Source organism: Trachypithecus francoisi, unplaced genomic scaffold (genome assembly GCF_009764315.1).
Source record: "Trachypithecus francoisi isolate TF-2019V2 unplaced genomic scaffold, Tfra_2.0 Contig01440, whole genome shotgun sequence".
NCBI classification, from domain to species: domain Eukaryota; kingdom Metazoa; phylum Chordata; class Mammalia; order Primates; family Cercopithecidae; genus Trachypithecus; species Trachypithecus francoisi.
The window spans coordinates 1,373,162-1,395,279 of NW_022681431.1; the positions used below are offsets into that span (position 1 = coordinate 1,373,162).

The window sequence follows — 22,118 nt, forward strand, 5'->3', positions numbered from 1 at the left end:
CAGCAACTTTTCAAGACATACTCAGTACACTAAGGTATAAACAAACAAACAAACAAAAAAACACAAAAATTTTATAAGTGAGCGAAAGAAGCCAAGGCATAGAGTTTTTAGTAGTTTTCTTTCTCTTTGTGCAAATAGTGTTAAGTTCTTACCAGATTAAAATAATGGGTTGTAAAATAGTATTTGCAAGTCTCATGGTAATCTCAAACCAAAAGTGTACAATAGATACAAAAAAACTAAAAAACAAGAAACTAAGTCCTATCACCAGAGAAAAATCACCTTCACTAAAGGAATACAGGAATGAAATTAAGAAGGAAGAGAAGACCATGAAAAAAAAAAAAAAAAAAAAAACGAAAAAAATTGACTAAATTTTCCAATCAAAAGATGTTGACAGGCTAAATAAATGAAAAAACGGGACCCATTGATCTGTTACCTATAAGAACACACTTGACCATAAAGATACAGATAGACTGAAAAGAGAGGTATGCAAAAAGATATTCCATGCCAATGAAAATCAAAAAAAAAGTGTAGGAGTTGCTATACTTATATCAGACAAAATAGATTTCAAGACAAAAGCTATAAGAAGCTACAAAGAAGGTCACTATATAATGACAAAGGTATCAATTCAGCAAGAGGATGAAACGATTTTAAATATATATGTACCCAGCACTGGAGTACTCAAATATATAAAGAAAATATTATTAGAATTAAAAAGAGAAATATGTCCACATACAATGATAACTGGAAACTTCAACATCGCACTCTCAGCATTGGACCTATTCGAGAGAGAAAATCAATGAAGAAACATATGACTCATTCTGCACTACAGACCAAATGGATATCATAGATATTTACAAAACATTTTATTCAATGACTACAAAAAACACATTATTTTCCTCAGCATCTGGATCATTATCAGGGATAGACTATATATTAGGTCACAAAATAAGTCTGAAAACATTCAAAAAATTGAAATATATCAAGCATCTTCTCAGACCACAATAAAATAAAACTAGAAATTAATAACTACAGGAATTCTGCAAACTATACAAATACATAGAAATTAAACCATGTGTTCCTCAATGACTAGTGGGTCAATGAACAAAGGGAGAAGGAAATGGAAAAATTTCTTGAAACAAATAACATAAACACAGCTTACCAAAACCTATGGGATACAGCAACAATAGTACTCAGAGGGAAGTTTATAGATATAAGTGCCTACATTGAAAAAGGGGAAAGACTTCAAATAAACAGTGAAACAATGCATCTTAAAGAACTAGGAATGCATGCACAAACCAAACCCAAAAGTAGTAGAAGAAACAAAGATTAGAGCAGAAATAAATGAAACTAAAATTTTCTAAAAAGTACAAAATATCAATAAAACAAAAAGTTGGGTTTTAAAAAGTTAAAGAGATTGATAAACTTTTAGCCAAACTAAGAAAAAAAGATACAAATAAATAAAATCAGAAAGAAAAAAGGAGCCATTACAACTGATACTGCCAAAAGGTAATTAGCAGTTACTATGAGCAACTATAAGCCAACAAATTGGAAAATCTAGAACAAATGAACAAATTTCTAGACACATACCATCTGCCAAGATTGAGCCAGGAAGAGATCCAAAACTGGAACAGACCAGTAAAAAGTAACAAGATCAAAGCTATAATAAAATATCTACCAGTAAAGAAAAGCCTAGGATCCAATGGCTTCAATGCTGAATCAAAAATACCCCTCCAAAAACTGGGTATACCTCAACGTAATAAAAGTTATATATGACAGACTCACAGCTAGTATCATACTGAATGGGGAAAAACTGAAAGCCTTTCCTCTGAAATCTGGAATACAACAACGATGCCCATTTTCACCACTGTTATTCACCATAGTACTGGAAGTCCTAGCTAGAGCCATCAGACCAGAGAAAGATTTGGGCATCCAAATTGAAAATGAACAAGTCAAATCATCCTTGTTTATAGATTATATGATCTTATACTTAGAAAATCCTAAAGACTCCACCCAAAATGATTAGAACTGATAAACAAATTTACTGAAGTTACAGGATACAAAATCAACATACAAAATTTAGTAGCATTTCTGTATCCCAACAGTGAACAACCTGAAAAAGAAATAAAAAAGTAATCCCATTTACAACAGCACACATAAAATTCATTACCTAAGAATTAACCAATGAAGTGAAAAATGTCCAGAATGGAAACTATAAAACATTGATGAAGAAATTGAAAGGGACACCAAAAAATGAAAAAATTAGTTGATGTTCATGGATCAGAAGAATCAATGTTGTTAAAAAGTTCATCCTACCCAAAGCAATCTACAGACTCAATGCAATCCCTATCAAAATACCACTGACATTCTTCACAGAAATAAAAAAAAAATCATAAACTTTATTTGAAACCACAAAAAAATCCCAGAATAGCTAAAGTTATCCTAATCAAAAGGAAGGAAACTGAAGGAATACATCACCTGACTTCAGATTATACGATGGAGCTATAGCAACGAAAGCAGCATGGTACTGTCATAAAAACTGACATGTAGACAAATAAAACATAATAAACAATCCAGAAACAAATCCACACACCTACAGTGAACTCATTTTCAACAAAGGTGCCAAGAACATACACTGGAGAAAAGACAGTCTGTCAGTAAATAGCATTGGGATAACTGGATATCCACATGCCAAAGAATGACACTAGGCCCCTGTCTCTCGCCATATACAATAAACAAATTAAAATGGATTAAATACTTAAATCTAAGATATAGATCTATGAAACTACTAGAAGAAAACATCGAGTAAACTATCCAAGACATTGGTCTGGGCAAACATTTCTTGAGCTATACCCTACAAGCACAGACAACTAAGGCAAGAACGGACAAATAGGATCAAATCAAGTTAAAAAGCTTTTGCTGTTACAATCCACAAAGTGAGTCAACAAAGTGAAAAGAAAACCCACAGACTGGGAGAAAGTATTTGCAAACTACCCATCTGACAATGGATTAATAACCAGATTACATAATGAGCTCAAACAACTCTATAGGAAAATATCTAAAAATTCCATCAAAAACTGGGCAAAAGGATGGATATTTCTCAAAATAAAACACACACATGGCAAACAGCCATATAAAAAATGCTTAACATCACTGATGATCAGAGAAGTGCAAATCAAATCTACAATGAGGTATCATCTTACCTGTTAAAATGGCTTTTATATCCAAAGAGCAGGCAATAATAAGTGCTGGTGAGGACGCAAAGAAAAGGGAACCCTTGTATGCTATCAGAGGAAATGTAAACTAGTACAACCACCATAAAGAACAGTTTGTAACTTCCTCAGAAAAAAAGATTGAGCTACCATATGAACCAGCAATCCTACTGCTGGGTGTACACTCAAAAGAAGAGAAAATGGTATATCAAAGAGACATCTACACGCCTATGTTTGTACAATGCGAACATTTGGCAACAATCTAAGTGTCCATCAGCAGATGAATGAATAAAGAAAATGTGGTCCTTATACATAACGGAGTACTGTTTAGCCATAAAAAAAAAAAAAAAAAAAAAAGAAATCCAGTCATTTGCATCAACGTGGATGGAACTGGAGATAATTGTGTTAAGTGAACTAAGCCAGGCACAGAAACACAAACATCGTATGTTCTCACTTATTTGTGGGATCTAAAAATCACAACAATTGTACTCATGAACATAGTAAAACGATGGTTACCAGAGGCTGGGAATGGTAGTTGGGGTGTGTCAGGTGAGCTGGGAATGACTACTGAGTACAAAAAATAGTAAGATAAAATGAATAAGACCTACTGTTGATAGCATAACAGGGTGACCATAGTCGATAACTTAATTGTACATTTTAAAATGTACTTTAAAGCGTATAATTGAATTATAACTCAAAGGATAAATCCTTGAGGGCATGAATACGCCATTCTTCATGATGTAATTATTTCACACTGCATTCTTGCATTGACATCTCATGTACCCCATAAATATATACACATCCTATCTGCCACAGAAATTAAAAATTAAAAAATTAAAACATACTATTTATAATCACTTCAAAGCAAATTTAAAGATTGATCAGATCATTTGCAGATAATTTATGCTGAAGTTTAAAAATTATTCCTGAAAGATACCAAGGAAAACTAAATAAATGAAAAGACAGAACATTTGTATGGATCAGAGGATTCAATATAGTAAAAATGACAGTTCTCCTAAATTTTTGTACAGGTTTAAGGCAATTAAAGCAAGAATATTTTGAAGACTATAAATACATATTCTAAAGTCAATATATAATAACAGAATAGAAACACATATTCAAAAATCAGTATATAAAGGCCCAAGCCCAAGAATAACAATAATAATATTGAAATAAAGAATACAGTTGGAGTAATCGCTTTACCTAATGTAAAGGTCTATTATGTAGCTACAGTAATCAGATGTGATATTGTCAGAGAGATAGATATTCTGATTAATGGAATGCATTAGAGAAGCCAGAAATACACATCAATATGCCTAATGGAGTTTTGACAAGGGTGTAAAAAGAAACAATGGAGGAAGAGAAAGCTTGGAACAACTGAATACACAACAGAAAAAAAGCAAAAGGATTGACTTAAAACTCACATCTTGTACAAAAATCAACCAAAAATATATCATAGACTTTAATGTAAAATACAAAACTAGAAAAAGTTTAGGGGAAAATGTAGAAAATATTGTTATGTAGAGTTAGGCACATAGTTCTTATATTTTATACCAAAAGCAGAATTCATTAAAAAAATAGTGCATTAGACCTCAAAAATATTAAAAATTTGTCTCATGAAAGACTTGACTAATAGTATAAGAAAGCAAGCTAAGAGGGGAGGATAAAATATTTGCAAACCTATATATATCCTATAGAGGACTGTTACCTAGAATATGGAAAGAACCTCAAAACCATAACAAAAACACCCACAAAGAATTAAATAGAAAATGGGGAAAAGATTTATAGACATTTTACTAAACTGAATATATGGCTGGCAGATAAACATATAAAGAGGTATTCAATGTCATTAGTTATTAGGGAAATGCAAATTAAAAGCACAATGAGTCAGGCAAGGTGACAAATAGTTGTGGTCCCAACTATACAGGTGGATGATCTGGGAGGATCACTTGAGCCCAGTAGTTCAAGACCAGCCTGGGCAACACAGCAAGACCCTGTCTCTTAAAACACAATGAAGTATTACTACACAGCTATTATCATATGACAACACCAGACTGGAAAGGATGTGAAGAAATTGAATTCTTGCAGGAAAGGATATGAACTATTATATTCATTCTGCAAAAAAAGTTTATAAAACAAAACTTGCATCTACCATATGACCCAGCAAACACACCCCTAGATATTTATCTCAGATAAAGAAAAAAAAATTGTTCACACAAAAATTCGTACACAATGTTCATAGTAGCATTGGTCATAATAACCAAAACTTGGAAACAACCCAGATGTTCCTCAATGGATGAATAATTAAAATAAACTGTGATACATTCATACCATAGATTACCAATTAGAAATAAAAACGCAACTACTGACATATACAACGACTTGGATGAATCTCCAGGAAATTATGCTGAGTGAAAAAGAAAATCTGGAAAGATAGTAACTACCATATGATTCTAAATTAACATTCTTAAACCATCGAAACTGTAGAAATGAAGAATAAACAAGTGATTGTCGGGGTTAACGTGAGGGTGGAGGAAAGTGAGTGAGGTTTCAAAAAGATAAGGGATGCCCACAGTGATGGAACTGTTCTGTGTCTTAACTGGATCAATGTCAACATCCTAGTTGTAACATGGTACTACAGTTTTATAAGATGTTACCATTGAGAAAAACTAGATGAATGTTGCAGATTCTCTCTGTATTATTTATTACAACTGTATGTACAGTTATAACTATCTCAAAATAAAAGTTTATAATCAGTGTTTAGTTGGTCATTTCCCCCATAAAGTCAGGATTTGGGGACTTCAATCTGAACACGAACCTTGGCCTGTAAGCCTATTCAAAACTTCTTCCAGGGGAAAGTTTTGACTGTCAAAGTGTGAGCTCCAGCCTACCTCTGAACACCAGTGCAAGGCTTAGAGGAATCAGAGCTCCTAAGCTGGCCAGAGTAATTGGGAGTGAGATTCTGTTGCAGCAATGACATGATACATTCCATAGAGTAAAGTGACCATAGGTTTGATACTGTCACTGAGAAGAACAAAGGGAGAAATAAAGTAGACCCAAACTTCAGGATTCTCTTTCATTTAATACCACAAAAGGCCCGTGTTTCAGCCACAGATAGGTACTACAATCTTCCATTGTTTGGAATTCAGCTAGTATAAACCCTTTACCAAGGCAATTGATATTCAAGGGAAATAGGCTGAGGACCGCATAGCCATTGATGTGTCTGGAATCTCACAGATCTAGCACGATATCACACTCATACCATCAGAAAGCTACAAACCTGCACTATGTAATTTATTTCCCCTTAGGTCTTCAGAGTTGAAACTTAAGATTGTATACTCACTTTTGATTTTCTTCAATATTTAATACGATTTTACCATGTTTCTTTGGACTGAACTGTGTCCTTCCTAAATTCATATGCTGAAATCCTAACCCTCAATTTGATTGAGTTTGAAGATGGTATATTGAGAGACAATTAGGTTTAGATGAGGTCATGAGGATGGGGTCCTCTTGATGAGATTAGTGCCCTTATGAGAAGAAGAGACAACAGGTGTCTCTCTCTCTCTCTCTCTCTCTCTCTCTCTCTCTCTCTCTCTCTCACACACACACACACACACACACACGAAGACACAGCAACAAGGGAGCTGTCTGCAAGCTAGTAAGGAGTCTTTATCAGAGCCTAACCATGTTAGCACCCTGACCTCGAACTTCTAGCCTCCACAACTGTAAGAACATAAATTTCTGGCCAGTCCCACTGGCTCATGCCTGTAATCCCAGCACTTTGGGAGGCCGAAGCAGATGGATCACGAGGTCAGCAGATCGAGACCATCCTGGCTAACACAGTGAAACCCTGTCTCCACTAAAAATACAAAAAGTTAGCCAGGCGTGGTGGCGGGTGCCTGTAGTCCCAGCTACTCAAGAAGCTGAGGCAAGAGAATGGCACGAACCCGGGAGGCAGATATTGCAGTGAGCTGAGATCATGCCACTGCACTCCAGCCTGGGCAACAGAGCAAGACTCTGTCTCAAAAAACAAACAAACAAACAAAACAGAAAATAAATTTCTGCTATTTAAGCCACTCAGTTCATGGTATTTTGTTACGGGACCCTAAGCTGATCAAGACACATGTGAGGAATTCTTTTGTATTCTGAAACATGTTACCTGTGGTTTATTAATAATTTTGTTGCAATTTTTTGTTTGAAACAATTTTTAACCTAAAGAAAAGTCATGTGCAAAATTTAAAAAACTCTTGTATATTCTTTGGGACCTCATTCAAACTTTGCTAAATCTGACTGGCTTTAAAACATATCTGCAAGTTCTTCAGCACTCCCTTTATAAAATGGTAGAAGCTGTTTCAGAAAATTTGGTACAGCTTCCTCCTCTTTTCCTCCTCTCTCCCTCTTTGAAGGCTTACTCTTCAAACCATGAATTAAGGAAACTGAGGTACATGGATGTACCACAGGTAGATGTTCTGACAGGTAGTCCTATCTAAGGTATCATCAACTTCCAGGCATGGGGGTGAGCCAGTCTTCAAATGATACCAGCCCCCAAATTCTCAGCTGTCTCAGCCATCGCCCACTGGAGCAGAGATCAGCTACCTCCACTGAAGCCTGTTCAAGTTGCAGGTTGCGAGCAAAATAAATGCTATCATTGTTTTATAGCCACTATGTTTTGGAGTAGTTTGCTACAGAGAAATAGATAACTAGAAAACCATCGTTCCAGTAATTCACTCTGTAGACAATGAATCCAATCTAGAATCATGTGGTATACACAGCTAGAAAAGGTCCAGTTTCCTTCCACAGTTTCTCAGCTTTTCCTTGATTCACAACCTTAATATCTTCCAAAATGTTTCTCAATTTCACACTGTGCTAACTATCTTCAGGTAAACGCTCAACTTACATGTTTTTGTCTGATATAATATAGAAGTTATTTTTTTCTTCCTTTAACATCTTATCAGATGTTGCCTGATGTCTCTTTGGCCCATTACTGGTGGTGGTTACTTTAACTAGTTGACTGATACTGGGACAGCCAGAGGTTCTCATTGGAGTTACTTTTTCCCCTATTAAAATTAATGTTTTAAAAATGTGCTTGGAATATATAAAAAAAAAAATTCATGTCTCATATCACTTTCTCCCATTAGTCTTATCATCCATTGATATTTTTGCCTGAGATAAATATGACTCAGATGATTGTCAGATGTTGCTTTGCTTTTCTAATTCCATCGTTTCTTGTACACTTTTAGTTGGCATTCTATTGTAAAAAATGATATTTATTTATTTCTTTATAATATGGATTCAAAGATTTTGATTTTATTCAATAAGTCAAATGTATTGTCATTATATATTTAAATATATTTTATACATTTATATATACACAGACATATATGTAAATATACAGTCACATGTTTCTTAACAGGGTGATGTTCTGAGAAATGCATCATTTGGTGATTTCGCCATTGTGCAAACATAGAGTGCAGTTACAAAAATCCTGACAAACCTAGGCTAAGCGGTATAGCCTATTGCTCCTAAGCTACACACTGGTACAGCATTGTTAACTCTACTGAATACTATAGTCAGCTGTAATGTAATGGTAAATATTTGTGCATCTAAACACAGAAAAGTTACAGTAAAAATAATGATGTAAAAGATTTAAAAAATGGTACAACTTTATAGGGCAGTTCCAGTTCTGAAGTTTGCAGGACGAGAAGTTACTCTGGATGAGTCGGTGAGTGGTAAGTGAATGTGAAGGCCTGGAACTTTACTATCCACTACTGTACACTTTATAAACACTGGGCACATAGGTGACACTGAATTTATTTAAAAATATTTTTCTTGGCCGGGCGCGGTGGCTCAAGCCTGTAATCCCAGCACTTTGGGAGGCCGAGACGGGCGGATCACGAGGTCAGGAGATCGAGACCAGCCTGGCTAACACGGTGAAACCCTGTCTCTACTAAAAATACAAAAAACGAGCCGGGCGAGGTGGCGGGCGCCTGTAGTCCCAGCTACTCCGGAGGCTGAGACAGGAGAATGGCGTAAACCCGGGAGGCGGAGCTTGCAGTGAGCTGAGATCCGGCCACTGCACTCCAGCCTGGGTGGCAGAGCAAGACTCCGTCTCAAAAAAAAAAAAAATATTTTTCTTGACCGGGTGCAGTGGCTCACACTTGTAATCCCAGCACTTTGGGAAGCTGAGGCGGGCGGATCACAAGAGGAGATGGAGACCATCCTGGCTAACACGGTGAAACCCCGTCTCTACTAAAAATATTTAAAAAATTAGCCGGGTATGGTGGCGGGCGCCTGTAGTCCCAGCTACTCAGGAGGCTGAGGCAGCAGAATGGGGTGAACCCGGGAGGTGGGGGTTGCAGTGAGCAGAGATCACGCCACTGCACTCCAGCCTGGGCAACAGTGCGAGACTCCATTTCAGAAAAAAAAAAAAAAAAAAAATTATTTCTTTCTCCAAAAATAACCTTAACTTACTGTAACATTTTTACATTGTATGCTTTTAAAAAACTTTCTGACTCTTTTGCAAACACTTAGCTTAAAACACAAACATGTACAGCTGTACAAAACTAAACTCTTTCTGAATAATCTTATTATTCAAAAATATTTTCTTTCTTTATACTTTTATTCTATAAGCTTTTCCCTATTTAAAGATTTTCTTAAAAACATTTTTGCTAAATACTAAGAAAATACCCTGTAGCCCAGGTCTATAAAGAACCAGGTTCATCAATATCACTGTTTTCCACCTCCACATCTTGTCCCACTTGAAGGTCTTCAGAGACTATAACATAGATGAAGCTGTCATCTCCTATGATGAAAATGCCTTCTTCTGAAATACCTCCTGAAGGACTTGCCTGAGGATGTTCTCCAGTTAACTTTTTTATAAGTAGAAAGAGTATAATCTAAAATAATGATAAAAACTACAGTATATTATAGTAAATAATAAACCAGTAAGAGTATTTACTATCATGATCAAGTATTATGTACTGTGCACAACTGTATGTGCTATAATTTTCTATGACTGGCTGCAAAGTAGGTTTGTTTACACTGGCATCATGACAAACATATACGTAATATGTTGCCCTCTGACCTTAGGATGCTTATGACATCACTAGGTGATAAGAAGTTTTATCTCCATCATAACCTCATGGGACTACCATTGTATATGTGGTCCTTGGTTGGCTGAACAGTACAAAGAACATAATTTTTTATATATATATATAAAATGTACATATGTGTGTATATATGTATATATGAAGACCAAGACTTCAATCCAGGTGCAAATACCAGCGCTGAATGATGGCCAGCAAGGAGATAAATTAACTGTGAGCAAGTCTTGCATGCCATATTCTATATATACAGTTCTTTTAAGTTTGTTTGTTTTGAGATGGAGTCTCAATCTGTCGCCCAGGCTGGAGTGCAGTGGCAGGATCTTGGCTCACTGCAACCTCAGCCTCCTGGGTTCAAGGGATCCTCCTGCCTCAGCCTCTAGAGCAGATGGGATGACAGGCACCCACCAGCACACTGGATAATTTTTGTAGTTTTACTAGAGATGGGGGTTTCACTATGTTGGCCAGGCTGGTCTCAAACTCCTGGCCTCAAGTGGTCTTCCCTCCTTGGCCTCCCAAAGTGCTGGGATTACAGGCATGAGCTACCATACCTGGCCAGTAATCTATGTTGTGTTGTGTTTTGTTTTGTTTTGTTTTGTTTTGAGACGGAGTCTCACTCAGTCGCCCAGACTGGAGTGCAGTGGCACTTCACCTTGTTAGCCAGGATGGTCTCGATCTCCTGAGCTCGTGATCCGCCCACCACAGCCTCCAAAAGTGCTGGTATTATAGGCGTGAGCCACTGCGCCCAGCCATGAATGTTTTTAACATCATGATATATAGGAAATCAGAATGTTTATTGATACAATGGCAGGATAAATTATATCTCCAAGAGATTTTGTGGGTCTAAGACCTAAAGCTATAAGAGACACTTTAAACATCAAATGGACAATTTTAAAACCTCTACAAAGAGAAGAGAGTTGATATAACCACTTTTTTGGTGGCTGCAGGTAGAGGTGGAGGAATGAACTGTCCTCTTTTATGACTGTTCTCCCATTTCACCTTTCTGTTGTTTAATGATATTTTCAAGAAGTTTTGCTTTCACAAAACTATATGAAATATTTAAAACTTAAAAAAAAATCATGAAGAGGTCTGTTGGTAAGGTGCTTAGAGGAAACAGCTTATTTTGTGAAGATGGCATTCTTTATTATTTATACACTTCAAAACCTGAAATCAGGATTCACCTGGAGACTTGAGAGGGCGGTGAGGTGGTACTAATATTTAGTGTCTTGGAAATTTTTATTCTTAGTAAGTTTAAAAAGCAACTAGAAAACTAGTTGAGTGACTGATCCAGGTCTACAAACTTTAATGCTTCACCAGAGAAAATGAAGTGATTGCACGTTCCTTTTCTCAGCACCTAATCTAATCACATTTCTTCACGGGCTATTTGGACAAAGTGGCTCCATTCTGTTGCCTGAGTGTTACCGCATTCTTGGCATTTGGACAGCGAAGAGGAACAATGGCCTATCTAATAGAAAGGTTGAGTCCAAAGCTGACCCCATCGCAGTGTGCCAATTTAATAGACAAGAACAAGGATGTAGAAGATGAACTAATAAAAACAAACCAGAAGATATTGAGTGTAACCCAGAAGCACGGTGTTTAATTTAAAAGACAGCTCTTCAGAAAGTCCTTTCTTCTGTTGTCAAACAAGCATCGGAACTTGTCTAGACTTCTAACCATTCAATTAGAATGGAGGCAAAGGACTGATACTCCTGGCTTTCAAACAAACACTAGGGCACTGGGTGGATGCAGAGTGGGATTTCACGATACTTTCAGGTTGTCAGTTTTAATTGCTACTGTCTAAAAAAATAGATATGCTTTCTCTTGGTACATTTAGCTATTGTCCTCTTTTACATCATAGAAAAAAAAAAACAGGTCTAGGTCTAAGTCTAACTAATAGCTTTTAATTTATCATGAAACAATTCTGTGGGGCTGATGTCTTTCACTTGTTAAAGCAGAGTGGCTTATTCGTGAAATTTGTTTTCTAAAGTTAATATACTACGTGGAATACGAATGAAACTGCGGAGTGCAGTTGACTGATTCTGCCTGAAAGCACTAAATTTAAGAGACTTCTGTGTGTAAAGGTTTATTCCTTTTGTTGTTCTTGTTGAGTAGGTCTCAAAAGATAATTGGATTCAGTCATACCTTTGGCCAATAGTAGGGAATACAAAATAAAAATATAGTTTTCAATTGTGCATAGGTGAGCTAAAGTATAAAACTCCTATATATTCAGTGATACAGAGAGGACATGTTAAGGTCAAATAAATATCATGATATTAAGATTCAAGCAGACTTCTGCTGGGCAAGACAAGTAATGTCAAGAGTGAAAAATTACAAACCTTAAGTATGTGATTGCTCTTTGTGGTGATAGGGCATTCATAGGTGGTGGTGTTCAGGTATGTGTTTACCATTTTACTTCTGTCCCCCCGCACCCATGAGTATTTGAATGTATCAGGTAAATTCCTGCTGCTTTTTAGGTAGAGTGAACGTAAATATCATGAGCTACCCTAGATCTGTGAATTACTATAGTCATAACTGATCTTGCCTCAGATGTACAGACACACCCCTTGTCTAAATGAATCCATCCACTGACGTCATCCTGAAAGACAAGTTCCTTTATAAGATGGCATCACTCAAAAAATAAAAAGCTGAAAGGGATCCAATTTGATTCCTATAAATATTGCTTAAATAAGTTTGTGCCACAAATCTGAAATTCTAGAATAAACTTCACACACATCTCTCGTCACATCTAACTTTGAAGTCCTGTCAGCACAGGTATCTAATGTATATGAAGCAACCTGGAGTCAACGTCTCTTTGGACTGTTATTTGTCAAATGATTCAAGCACTACTTTAAAGTATATATGAGGTTACTAATCAATCTTAATGCTCTAAAACTGCATGCTGTGCTACACACATTTTTTTTTTCCTCTAAGCACATGAAATTCTAAATTATATTTGCCTTTGATATTTTTATTTTTCTTTCTTTAAGGAGTATCATGGGAAAGAATGAAGCTGTTATAAATTGAATATCTGCTATTCTGGTAAAGGAGTCAAGGCCTGGCAAGAATTAGTTTGTCTATGTGCCTGTGTGTATGTTTGTGACTCTAGGGTGTGTAAGTGGTAAATGGGTTCTTGTAGGAGACAAACAAATGTGCTTGTTGAGTGAGGAGAGTTCTAATCAAATGAAATATTCTATAATTTACCATTTCTTTATTAACAATGTTCAGCCTATTGTACATCCGCATCAGGTTAAAAGTCAACGTTGTTTGCTACTGGCACTCTCACAGTTTGTGGGTATTTCCTTCATTCTAAGTCTTATGTTTCAACCTTTTACAACAATCTGCTGTAACTTTATTATTTTATTAAGATCATCAGAATGCATATGACACTGACATATAATTAACTAGGGGTATCTGAGATGATTAGAAAATATAGATCATTTGAGAACATTTTATACACACATGGGATGGGGAAGCAGGAGAAGCAACAGGAGGAAGAAGGGAGAGAGACAGACCAAAGGAGAAAGAGAAAGGGAGAGAGAAGAGACAACTGCCTTAAAGCACTTAATTGAAAAGCAGAAAAACTTAGATATTTCAGGAAGCACTTTCTTGCCTATTTGGGCTAAGAAAGCACTTAGTCCAAGCAACATTTCAAGGATGGTATCCGGGCTACTAAGCAAAAGCAGAAAATGAATGTGACTATCCGCCTTTACTTCACTGGAACAATTATGAGATAGGGAAAGGTAATATAAGTATCAGAAGAAGTGAAAATTCCATGAGATCGTAAAAGCCGCCAAGAGCTCTAGAATCTCCCTTTACTTATGACTGTAAAGTACCCAGTGAGAATATCTGAATATGGCTTAAATATATTTTTGATAAGTTCTGTAATGTCCTGAAATTTATCTCAGGCTTACGTTGGTCTCAAGAGTGATGACCAATAGGCATTACCAGGGTTCAAAGATTATTAATATTGCCGAGTTCCCCTGAAGGCATTTCTACCCTAGGGCACCTCACTTACTCACCAATAAGCAATTCCAATGCGAGTGCTCAGGGCCCTACAACCAATGTCCTTTCTGATTTGTCTGTGTTCTGTGCCAAACAGAACTCTCTCTCTCTCTTTCTTTGTCCCTGCTCTCCTAACTCAGGACTCAAGAAGGTCAATCTGTACCCTCCATACATGACTCCTTTCCTAGCCTTCCCAAGAGGTCTTAAGAAAAATGGACATCAACCAGGTAAGTATTCATGGGGACCATCCTAAACACTCACCCAATGGTGGAGGCTCCACCCTCTCAGCAGAACATGCTCCCAAGGGAAAGGAGGGACAGGGGTTGGGATAAGGGTGGTGGGATTTGATTCAGGCCAGCGGATACACAGTGAGGGTCCCCATTCAATAATCGCTGTTGAATTTCATCACCATTTAATAACATGTTTTTATTTTATTGTATATATTTTTGAGAGAGGGTCTGTCTCTGTCACTTGTGCTAGACTGCACTGGCATGATCTTGGCTCACTGCAGCCTTGACCTTCTGGACTCAAGCTATCCTCCCACATGAGCCTCCTGAGTAGCTGGGACTGTGGACACACACCTTCATGCCTGGTTCATTGTAAAAAACTGTGGTAGACACATGGTCTCACTATATTGCCCAGGCTGGACTTGAACCAAGCGATTCTCTCACCTCTATTTCCCAAAGTGCTGGGATTATAGGCATGAGCCACTATGTCCAGCCAATATGCCTTTTAAAATGTTTAAGTTCAGGAGTACATGTGCAGGTTTATTACGAGGTAAACTTGTGTCATGGGGGTTTGTTGTACAGATTATTTGTGTGTTGCTCCCCTCTATGTGTCCATGTGTTCTCATCACTTATAGCTCCCACTTACAAATGATAACATGTGGTATTTGGCTTTCTGTTCCTGCATTAGTTTAACACACCTTTCTCGAAATCAACACAAGCCCTCTTGTCTCTGACATTTGTAATATCAATATTATCATCATTAATAAATATAAAGAGCCAACACAACATCTTCATTACGGACTGAGCACATTCTCATCACACAAATGCACACACATGCATTTAATTTGACCACTAAAGTTACTATCATTTCAGTCATTTAGATGAGGGAATAACAGAGGCATTGAGAATTGAATATACTGAGGCAGAGGCAGGATTCAACCCAAACAGCTCAAGAACAGAGTTGATGTTCTTCAACTGCCATGCTAACTGCTCTCACATGACCCACAGGACTGTTTGACCCAAATTAATATGGATAGATACTCATGAGCTGTTTCCAAACTCAAGTTTGGGAAACATTAAGTCAACTATACTTTATTATTTGCTTCTTGTTTTTTAAAATGTAGACCTCCTTGGGTACTTTCAAAGGATTGTTAAATATGTTATAAAAATAAAATTTCTCATGGTTGTGAATCAAGTAATTCAGAAGAGATTGCGCTTAAAACTGTCATCAAATTATTTGCCACTCCTGGTCCCACTTTTACCTTTTTTAAAATTTTAATTTCAGCTGCTGGTTGACTTTAATGACCCCAATATTATAATAATGATTTTGAAATAATACATGCATAGCATTAGTTTGTTATTTACATACTTTTGAGGATAATCATGAACGCTATATAAAATGAATTTAGTTTACTTTTACGATAACTTCCCCCTTACTTAATTCTAAAGTTAAAATTTCCATTTTAGTTCCTTCACATGTCTCTTATTTTAAAATAATACTCCCAAATTATGATTTGTTAGTCACCTTTACTCAGAATTTGCACTTATCTCTACCCCGCCCAGCCACATCATTTTCTGCCACCTACCTCCACCTGAGAGACGGCTTTATTTTTATGTCATTAAGGCTGCTAATATTTGCACTCTCTTCTACAACCACAACCAGTGCCGTCCATTTGAAGACTATTTGAAAAACAAACGCTATGATTATGTAAGACTCTATTTTATGCATCCATCTTATTAAGTAGCTTCTTGTGCAGTTGTGTTCTTTAAAGAAGTAAACCATTTTCCAAGACCTCCATCTACAGTACCTGTAACTTTCAGCTTTTCAGCACCAATGGTAATCTCATCTTCATCTGCAGAAAACAGCACCCTGCCATCTTCACTGGCTCTCACTTCAAATCTCTTACACTGAGCTTCCACAGCATCAGCTCCTATGGTCAGAGGAAAGGTTTCAAAATGAAACTGGTATGCAGGAAACCATGAACATGTACTTTTTGGAAAAAGACGAGAAATGCATATATTATTTAACTTATTTATCTCTTCTGTATTTTTCGCATGTGAGTTAGTATTTTTAAAGTGTCACCATTTTCAAGAGGCTAATTTGGTAACGTATGTCTGTGCTAGGCTGGTTAGACATACAGGTGACCTCTAGATGCCTGACATAGTGTATGAGTTTAGCCAGTTAAGAGCCCTTCACATATCCACAAAAAGAGACAATGTTTGCTTTGTTCTCTGTTGCAGGCTGAAAACTTGGCATCATACCTGGCAGCTGCTGGATGTTTAATAAGTACTTGTGGACTGAATGACTCTCCTGCCTTCCCTTTGCAGGGCAGACAATAGTACCCATGCTTGCTCCTTCCCGGGGGACTTGTTAAGCATTATTCAATGATGAATCTTTAGTTAGTCTACATGCCATAGATTCTAATACTGATGTTTTCTACCCTTTGATATAACTGAATTTTAATCAATTTTATAGTACATCTTGAAATTATATATATAATGTTCTTAGTGGTCTGTAATGTGTCTTCCAAAAAATAATTTTCCTGATTTACTGAAAAACTGTATTAAATAAATGTAATTACAAAACCAACTTACTGGCCAATTCTACACACTAATCTATACACAAAACTCAAAGTCAGCTTCCATATTTGGAAAACACAGTTAGTTTGAGCATTAGGCTTTGGCAAGAAAATGTAACTGGGCCTTGAAGATGAATATTAACTGAGGAGGAAGAAATATGAGATAATGGACAGCGATAAGTGATCTTCCCATAATACCAATTTCTTTCTTTGGGCATAACATGTTTGGCATATGGATCTATAGTTCTCACTCCTATTAAGATAAGAAATATTCCTCATCCTCTATTTATATGAAAAGCTTTTATCAGACAGAACCCGGCTGAGTCAGGGAAGTACGAATCACACATGTTGTGCATAGTTCTTTTCATTTGTCTTTATATATTCACATTATTTATTAGATATATGACACCTAGGAGCTCAAAGGAGGACATCCATCTTTGTATTCAAAAATATCCTTAAATTAGGAAATGTGTCTGCTTCTAGCAGCCCTAGTAGATGAATATTAAACAGCTGAATGAATACTTGACTTAAGCTTTCATCCAGTTTTTGGTCCCTAACTCCACCTCAGCACTACTCCCAATGCTAGCCAATAGGCTGCAAAAAAATCACTCCTCCCCACCATCATAGCTGCTGATGAACATTGAACAAGAGAAAAAAAAATAATTTTAAACCCTAGTAACATATAAGCCAATTTCTCCAGAAGCAGTATGTATTTTTTTAATATTCTGAAATTATATACATGCTTCCAGGACCACATAAAAAATTTGAAAAGCTTCAACTAGAGATATCTAAGTAAGATTAAAACTAATGTTAAACTTTTGGGCTGTCAAGTCCAAAACAACAGATTTTTAAAAATATAACTCATGCTTTTAAAAATTTTTAAAATAAAGACCTTTCCTTATATAATTTAATGAAAATATGGAAACCATTGAAGACCTATTGTCCTTGGTCATAGTTATTGCATTTGATCTTGGAAACATTATTTCAGCAGCTTGTATTCACTTGAGTGTGATTTCTTCTAATCATAGCCTAATCTTATTTTGAGCCATGGAAGACAATGAGCCCTAGTAATCCAACTATTGGGTGATATTCAAAAAACTGTGCCAGAGGCCAATGTGTTAATATATGTGACTTACTCTGAGGGACTCAAGCATACACTAACCCTGAACTGCCTGAAAGATATTATAGATATTTTACACATAAAACCTCAATATTTACACTACATTGCTTCCTTCAGATATACTCAGTTGCTGAGCATAATTGATTGTAAAAATGTATCACTGACTTTAATAGCATAGGTGTACATTAGATAACGTTACACACACATAATAGCAAGACTTTTATTGGCATAACACTTAATGTCATTATATGAAAAATACCTTATTAACATAAAATGCTATATTGCATGACATATAAACTATTAGAAAAATAAGTGGAGCAGTGTCTGGATATGGTAAAGTGAGGTGAAATCTTAGTTCATTAAATGCCAATAGGCAAAGGCAAATAAGCAAACAAGAAAATATTTACACACATAGATGAGATACATCTAAGCCATAAATAAATGCATGCAGAGCCATCCAATTGAAAAATAGACATAAAAATTAATACTGCAGACTACACTTTATTCATCATATTAGCATACAGAAGGCAAAATTACAGGCAATTAGCAATGCACTGATAGTAAATAAATATTCTAAATCAGAAAATAATCTTTGAATATATTGCATTTACATACATTGCTTTTCTTTCCTGCAAATGGAAAATGACAAGATATGTTCTTGGGGATGCAGTCAATTATTAGGGATATTTATGTTTAAAGTTAATATGTTAGGCTTTATGAAACTGATTTTATTATATTCTAATATGCATTGTGTTACTCATCTGTTTTTCATGTAACATCACATGTTCTCTAAGCTAGGTCAAGGCAGGGTTCAGTTGCTAAGAGGAGCAACAATGCCCCATTCAATCTTAATCCACCAATGATGATGCCAGTGTTGCAGGAAAGCAGTGAGTCTAGATGACTCCAGTTATGGAGCTCTGATTCCTTAACAAGTAGATCATGGGATATGGGATTATCTGGGTAGTGCTATATTTTCTTAGTCATCTTAAACACCAACTTGCTAACTAAAGTACCAAGACTAAATGCTTCCTTGGGAACATCTCTGAGAAAGTTTATACCAATAAACTCACAATCAACAAAGAGAAGTCAAGGATAGAAGAAGGAAAGAGAATTGACAAGAAAAAAAGAAAAGATGGAAGCAAAATAACAGGTTCCATAAAAAGATTGAAGTATTAGATATATGTGGAAATATTTTCTCTAGTTTTTTAAATGTTCTAAATACATTTTTTTTTTTTTTTTCCTTGAGACAGAGTCTCACTCTCTCGCCAGGCTGGAGTGCCGTGGTGTGATCTGGGCTCACTGCAGCCTCCACCTCCTGGGTTAAAGTGATTCTCCTGCCTCAGCCTCCTGAGTAGCTGGGATTATAGGTGCCTGCCACCACGCCTGGCTAATTTTTGTATTTTTAGTGGAGACAAGGTTTCACCAAGTTGGCCAGGATAGTCTCAATCTCTTGACTGTGTGATCTGCCCGCATTGGCCTCCCAAAGTGCTGGGATTACAGGCATGAGTCACCGAGCCCGGCCTCTATATACATTGTTAAAAGAAAAAAAACCACCACCATCACCAAGGACAACCATAAAGCCAATGTCTTGTTTCTCTCGGAGTTGGCTCCATCACTTTTTTGGAACTTTCACATCTGTTGCAGTCTTAATCAACAGCCAAGTCATCTTTGGCTGACAAGGAGAGAGAATTCAGTAATTTAAACACTAGTCTTTGTATTTTCTACATTACATCAGTCAAATATATGAATTGGATATTTTTCTTCTATTATATAAAAATCTTCAAAGAGGCTCAAAGACTCCTCAAAAACAACAAAAAAAAGAGGAATCTTTCAATATTCCTCTTGGTAGTATTTAGCAGTAATTCAAAGAAAACAAAACAAAGATAAAAATGAATACAGCTGCTTGTTTCTAGTGTGTCTTCCTCAAACATGGCATGATCATCCTTTCTTTTCTATATAACTCCACAGTTTAATCTTAGATGTCTGTCAATATTTTCAAGGCCCTGAAGAAGAGTATTACTAAAAGATTCATAATTGCACAGGGAAAACAAAAGTAAGATTCAAAATTGTAAACTAAACTCTATGTTTGGAAATCCCGGTTCAGGATTGCCAAAGGCCACACCAGTCAACCAACCAAAAACAAACTAAGTTTAAAACAAAATAAGCTGCTTTCATGAAATATAAATACAAATATACACTGTGATATGGTTTGATTGTGTCTCCATCCACATTTCATATCGAGATGTAGCTCCCACAATTCCCACGTATCATAGGAGGGACCCGGTGGGAAGTAATTGAATCATGGGGGCAGGTCTTCCCTTGCTGTTCTCAGGACAGTGAATAGGTCTCATGAGATCTGATGGTTTTATAAAGGGGAGTTTCCCTGTACAACCTCTTCTCTTTCCTGCTGCCATGTGAGATGTGACTTGCTCCTCCTTGCTTGCAGCCATGATTGTGAGGCCTCCCCAGCCACGTGGAACTGTGAGTCATCCACTAAACCACTTTTCCTAAATGTTAAGGGCAGCCAGAGAGAAAGGTTGGGTTACACACAAAGGGAAGCCCGTCAGACTAACAGTGGATCTCTCGGCAAAAACTCTACAAGCCAGAAGAGTGGGGGCCAATATTCAACATTCTTAAAGAAAAGAATTTTAAACCCAGAATTTTATATCCAGCCAAACTAAGTTTCATAAGTGAAGGAGAAATAAAATCCTTTACAAACAAGCAAATGCTGAGAGATTTTGTCACCACCAAGCCCGCCCTACAAGAGCTCCTGAAGGAAGCACTAAACATGGAAAGGAACAACCAGTACGAGCCACTGCAAAAACATGCCAAAATGTAAAGACCATCGATGCTAGGAAGAAACTGCATCAACTAACGAGCTAAATAATCAGCTAACATCATAATGACAGGATCAAATTCATACATAACAATATTAAGCTTAAATGTAAATGGGCTAAATGCTGCAATTAAAAGACACAGACTGGCAAATTGGATAGAGTTAAGACCCATCAGTGTACTGTATTCAGGAGACCCATCTCATGTGCAGAGACATAGGCTCAAAATAAAGGGATGGAGGAAGATCTACCAAGCAAATGGAAAACAAAAAAAGGCAGGGGTTGCAATCCTAGTCTCTCATAAAACAGACTTTAAACCAGCAAAGATCAAAAGAGACAAAGAAAGCCATTACATAATGGTAAAGGGATCAATTCAACAAGAAAAGCTAACTATCCTTAATATACATGCAGCCAATACAGGAGCACCCAGATTCATAAAGCAAGTCCTTAGAGACTTACAAAGAGACATAGACTCCCATACAATAATAATGGGAGACTTCAACACTCCACTGTCAACATTAGACAGATCAACAAGACAGAAAGTTAAAAAGGATATCCAGGAATTGAACTCAACTCTGCATCAAGTGGACTTAATAGATATCTACAGCACTCTCCAACCCAAATCAATAAATATACATTCTTCTCAGCACCACATCCTACGTACTCCAAAACTGACCACATAGTTGGAAGTCAAGTACTCTTCAGCAAATGTAAAAGAACAGAAATTAAAACAAACTGTTTCTCAGACCATAGTGCAATCAAACTAGAACTCAGGATTAAGACACTCACTCAAAACCGCTCAACTACATGGAAACTGAACAACCTGCTCCTGAATAACTACTGGGTACATAACGAAATGAAGGCAGAAATAAAGAGGTTCTTTGAAACCAATGAGAACAAAGACACAACATAGCAGAATCTTTGGGACACATTTAAAGCTATGTGTAGAGGAAAATTTATAGCACTAAATGTCCACAAGGGAAAGTAGGAAAGATATAAAATTTACACCCTAACATCACAATTAAAAGAACTAGAGATGCAAGA

The 22,118-nt window shown here is 36.5% G+C and overlaps 1 protein-coding gene across 4 annotated transcripts in view; it reads right to left on the reverse strand.

Annotated features, from left to right (window-relative positions):
• Window positions 1-22,118, reverse strand: part of SGCZ (sarcoglycan zeta) — a 1,239,166-nt gene that overhangs the window by 53,334 nt on the left and 1,163,714 nt on the right. For 2 of the 4 annotated variants that reach the window (XM_033225907.1, XM_033225896.1), the window contains one exon: window positions 16,350-16,472. The exons of the other annotated variants lie outside the window; for them this stretch is intronic. In XM_033225907.1, coding sequence (XP_033081798.1) covers window positions 16,350-16,472 — 123 coding nt within the window. The remainder of the gene's footprint in view (window positions 1-16,349; window positions 16,473-22,118) is intronic. 4 annotated transcript variants of the gene reach the window in all.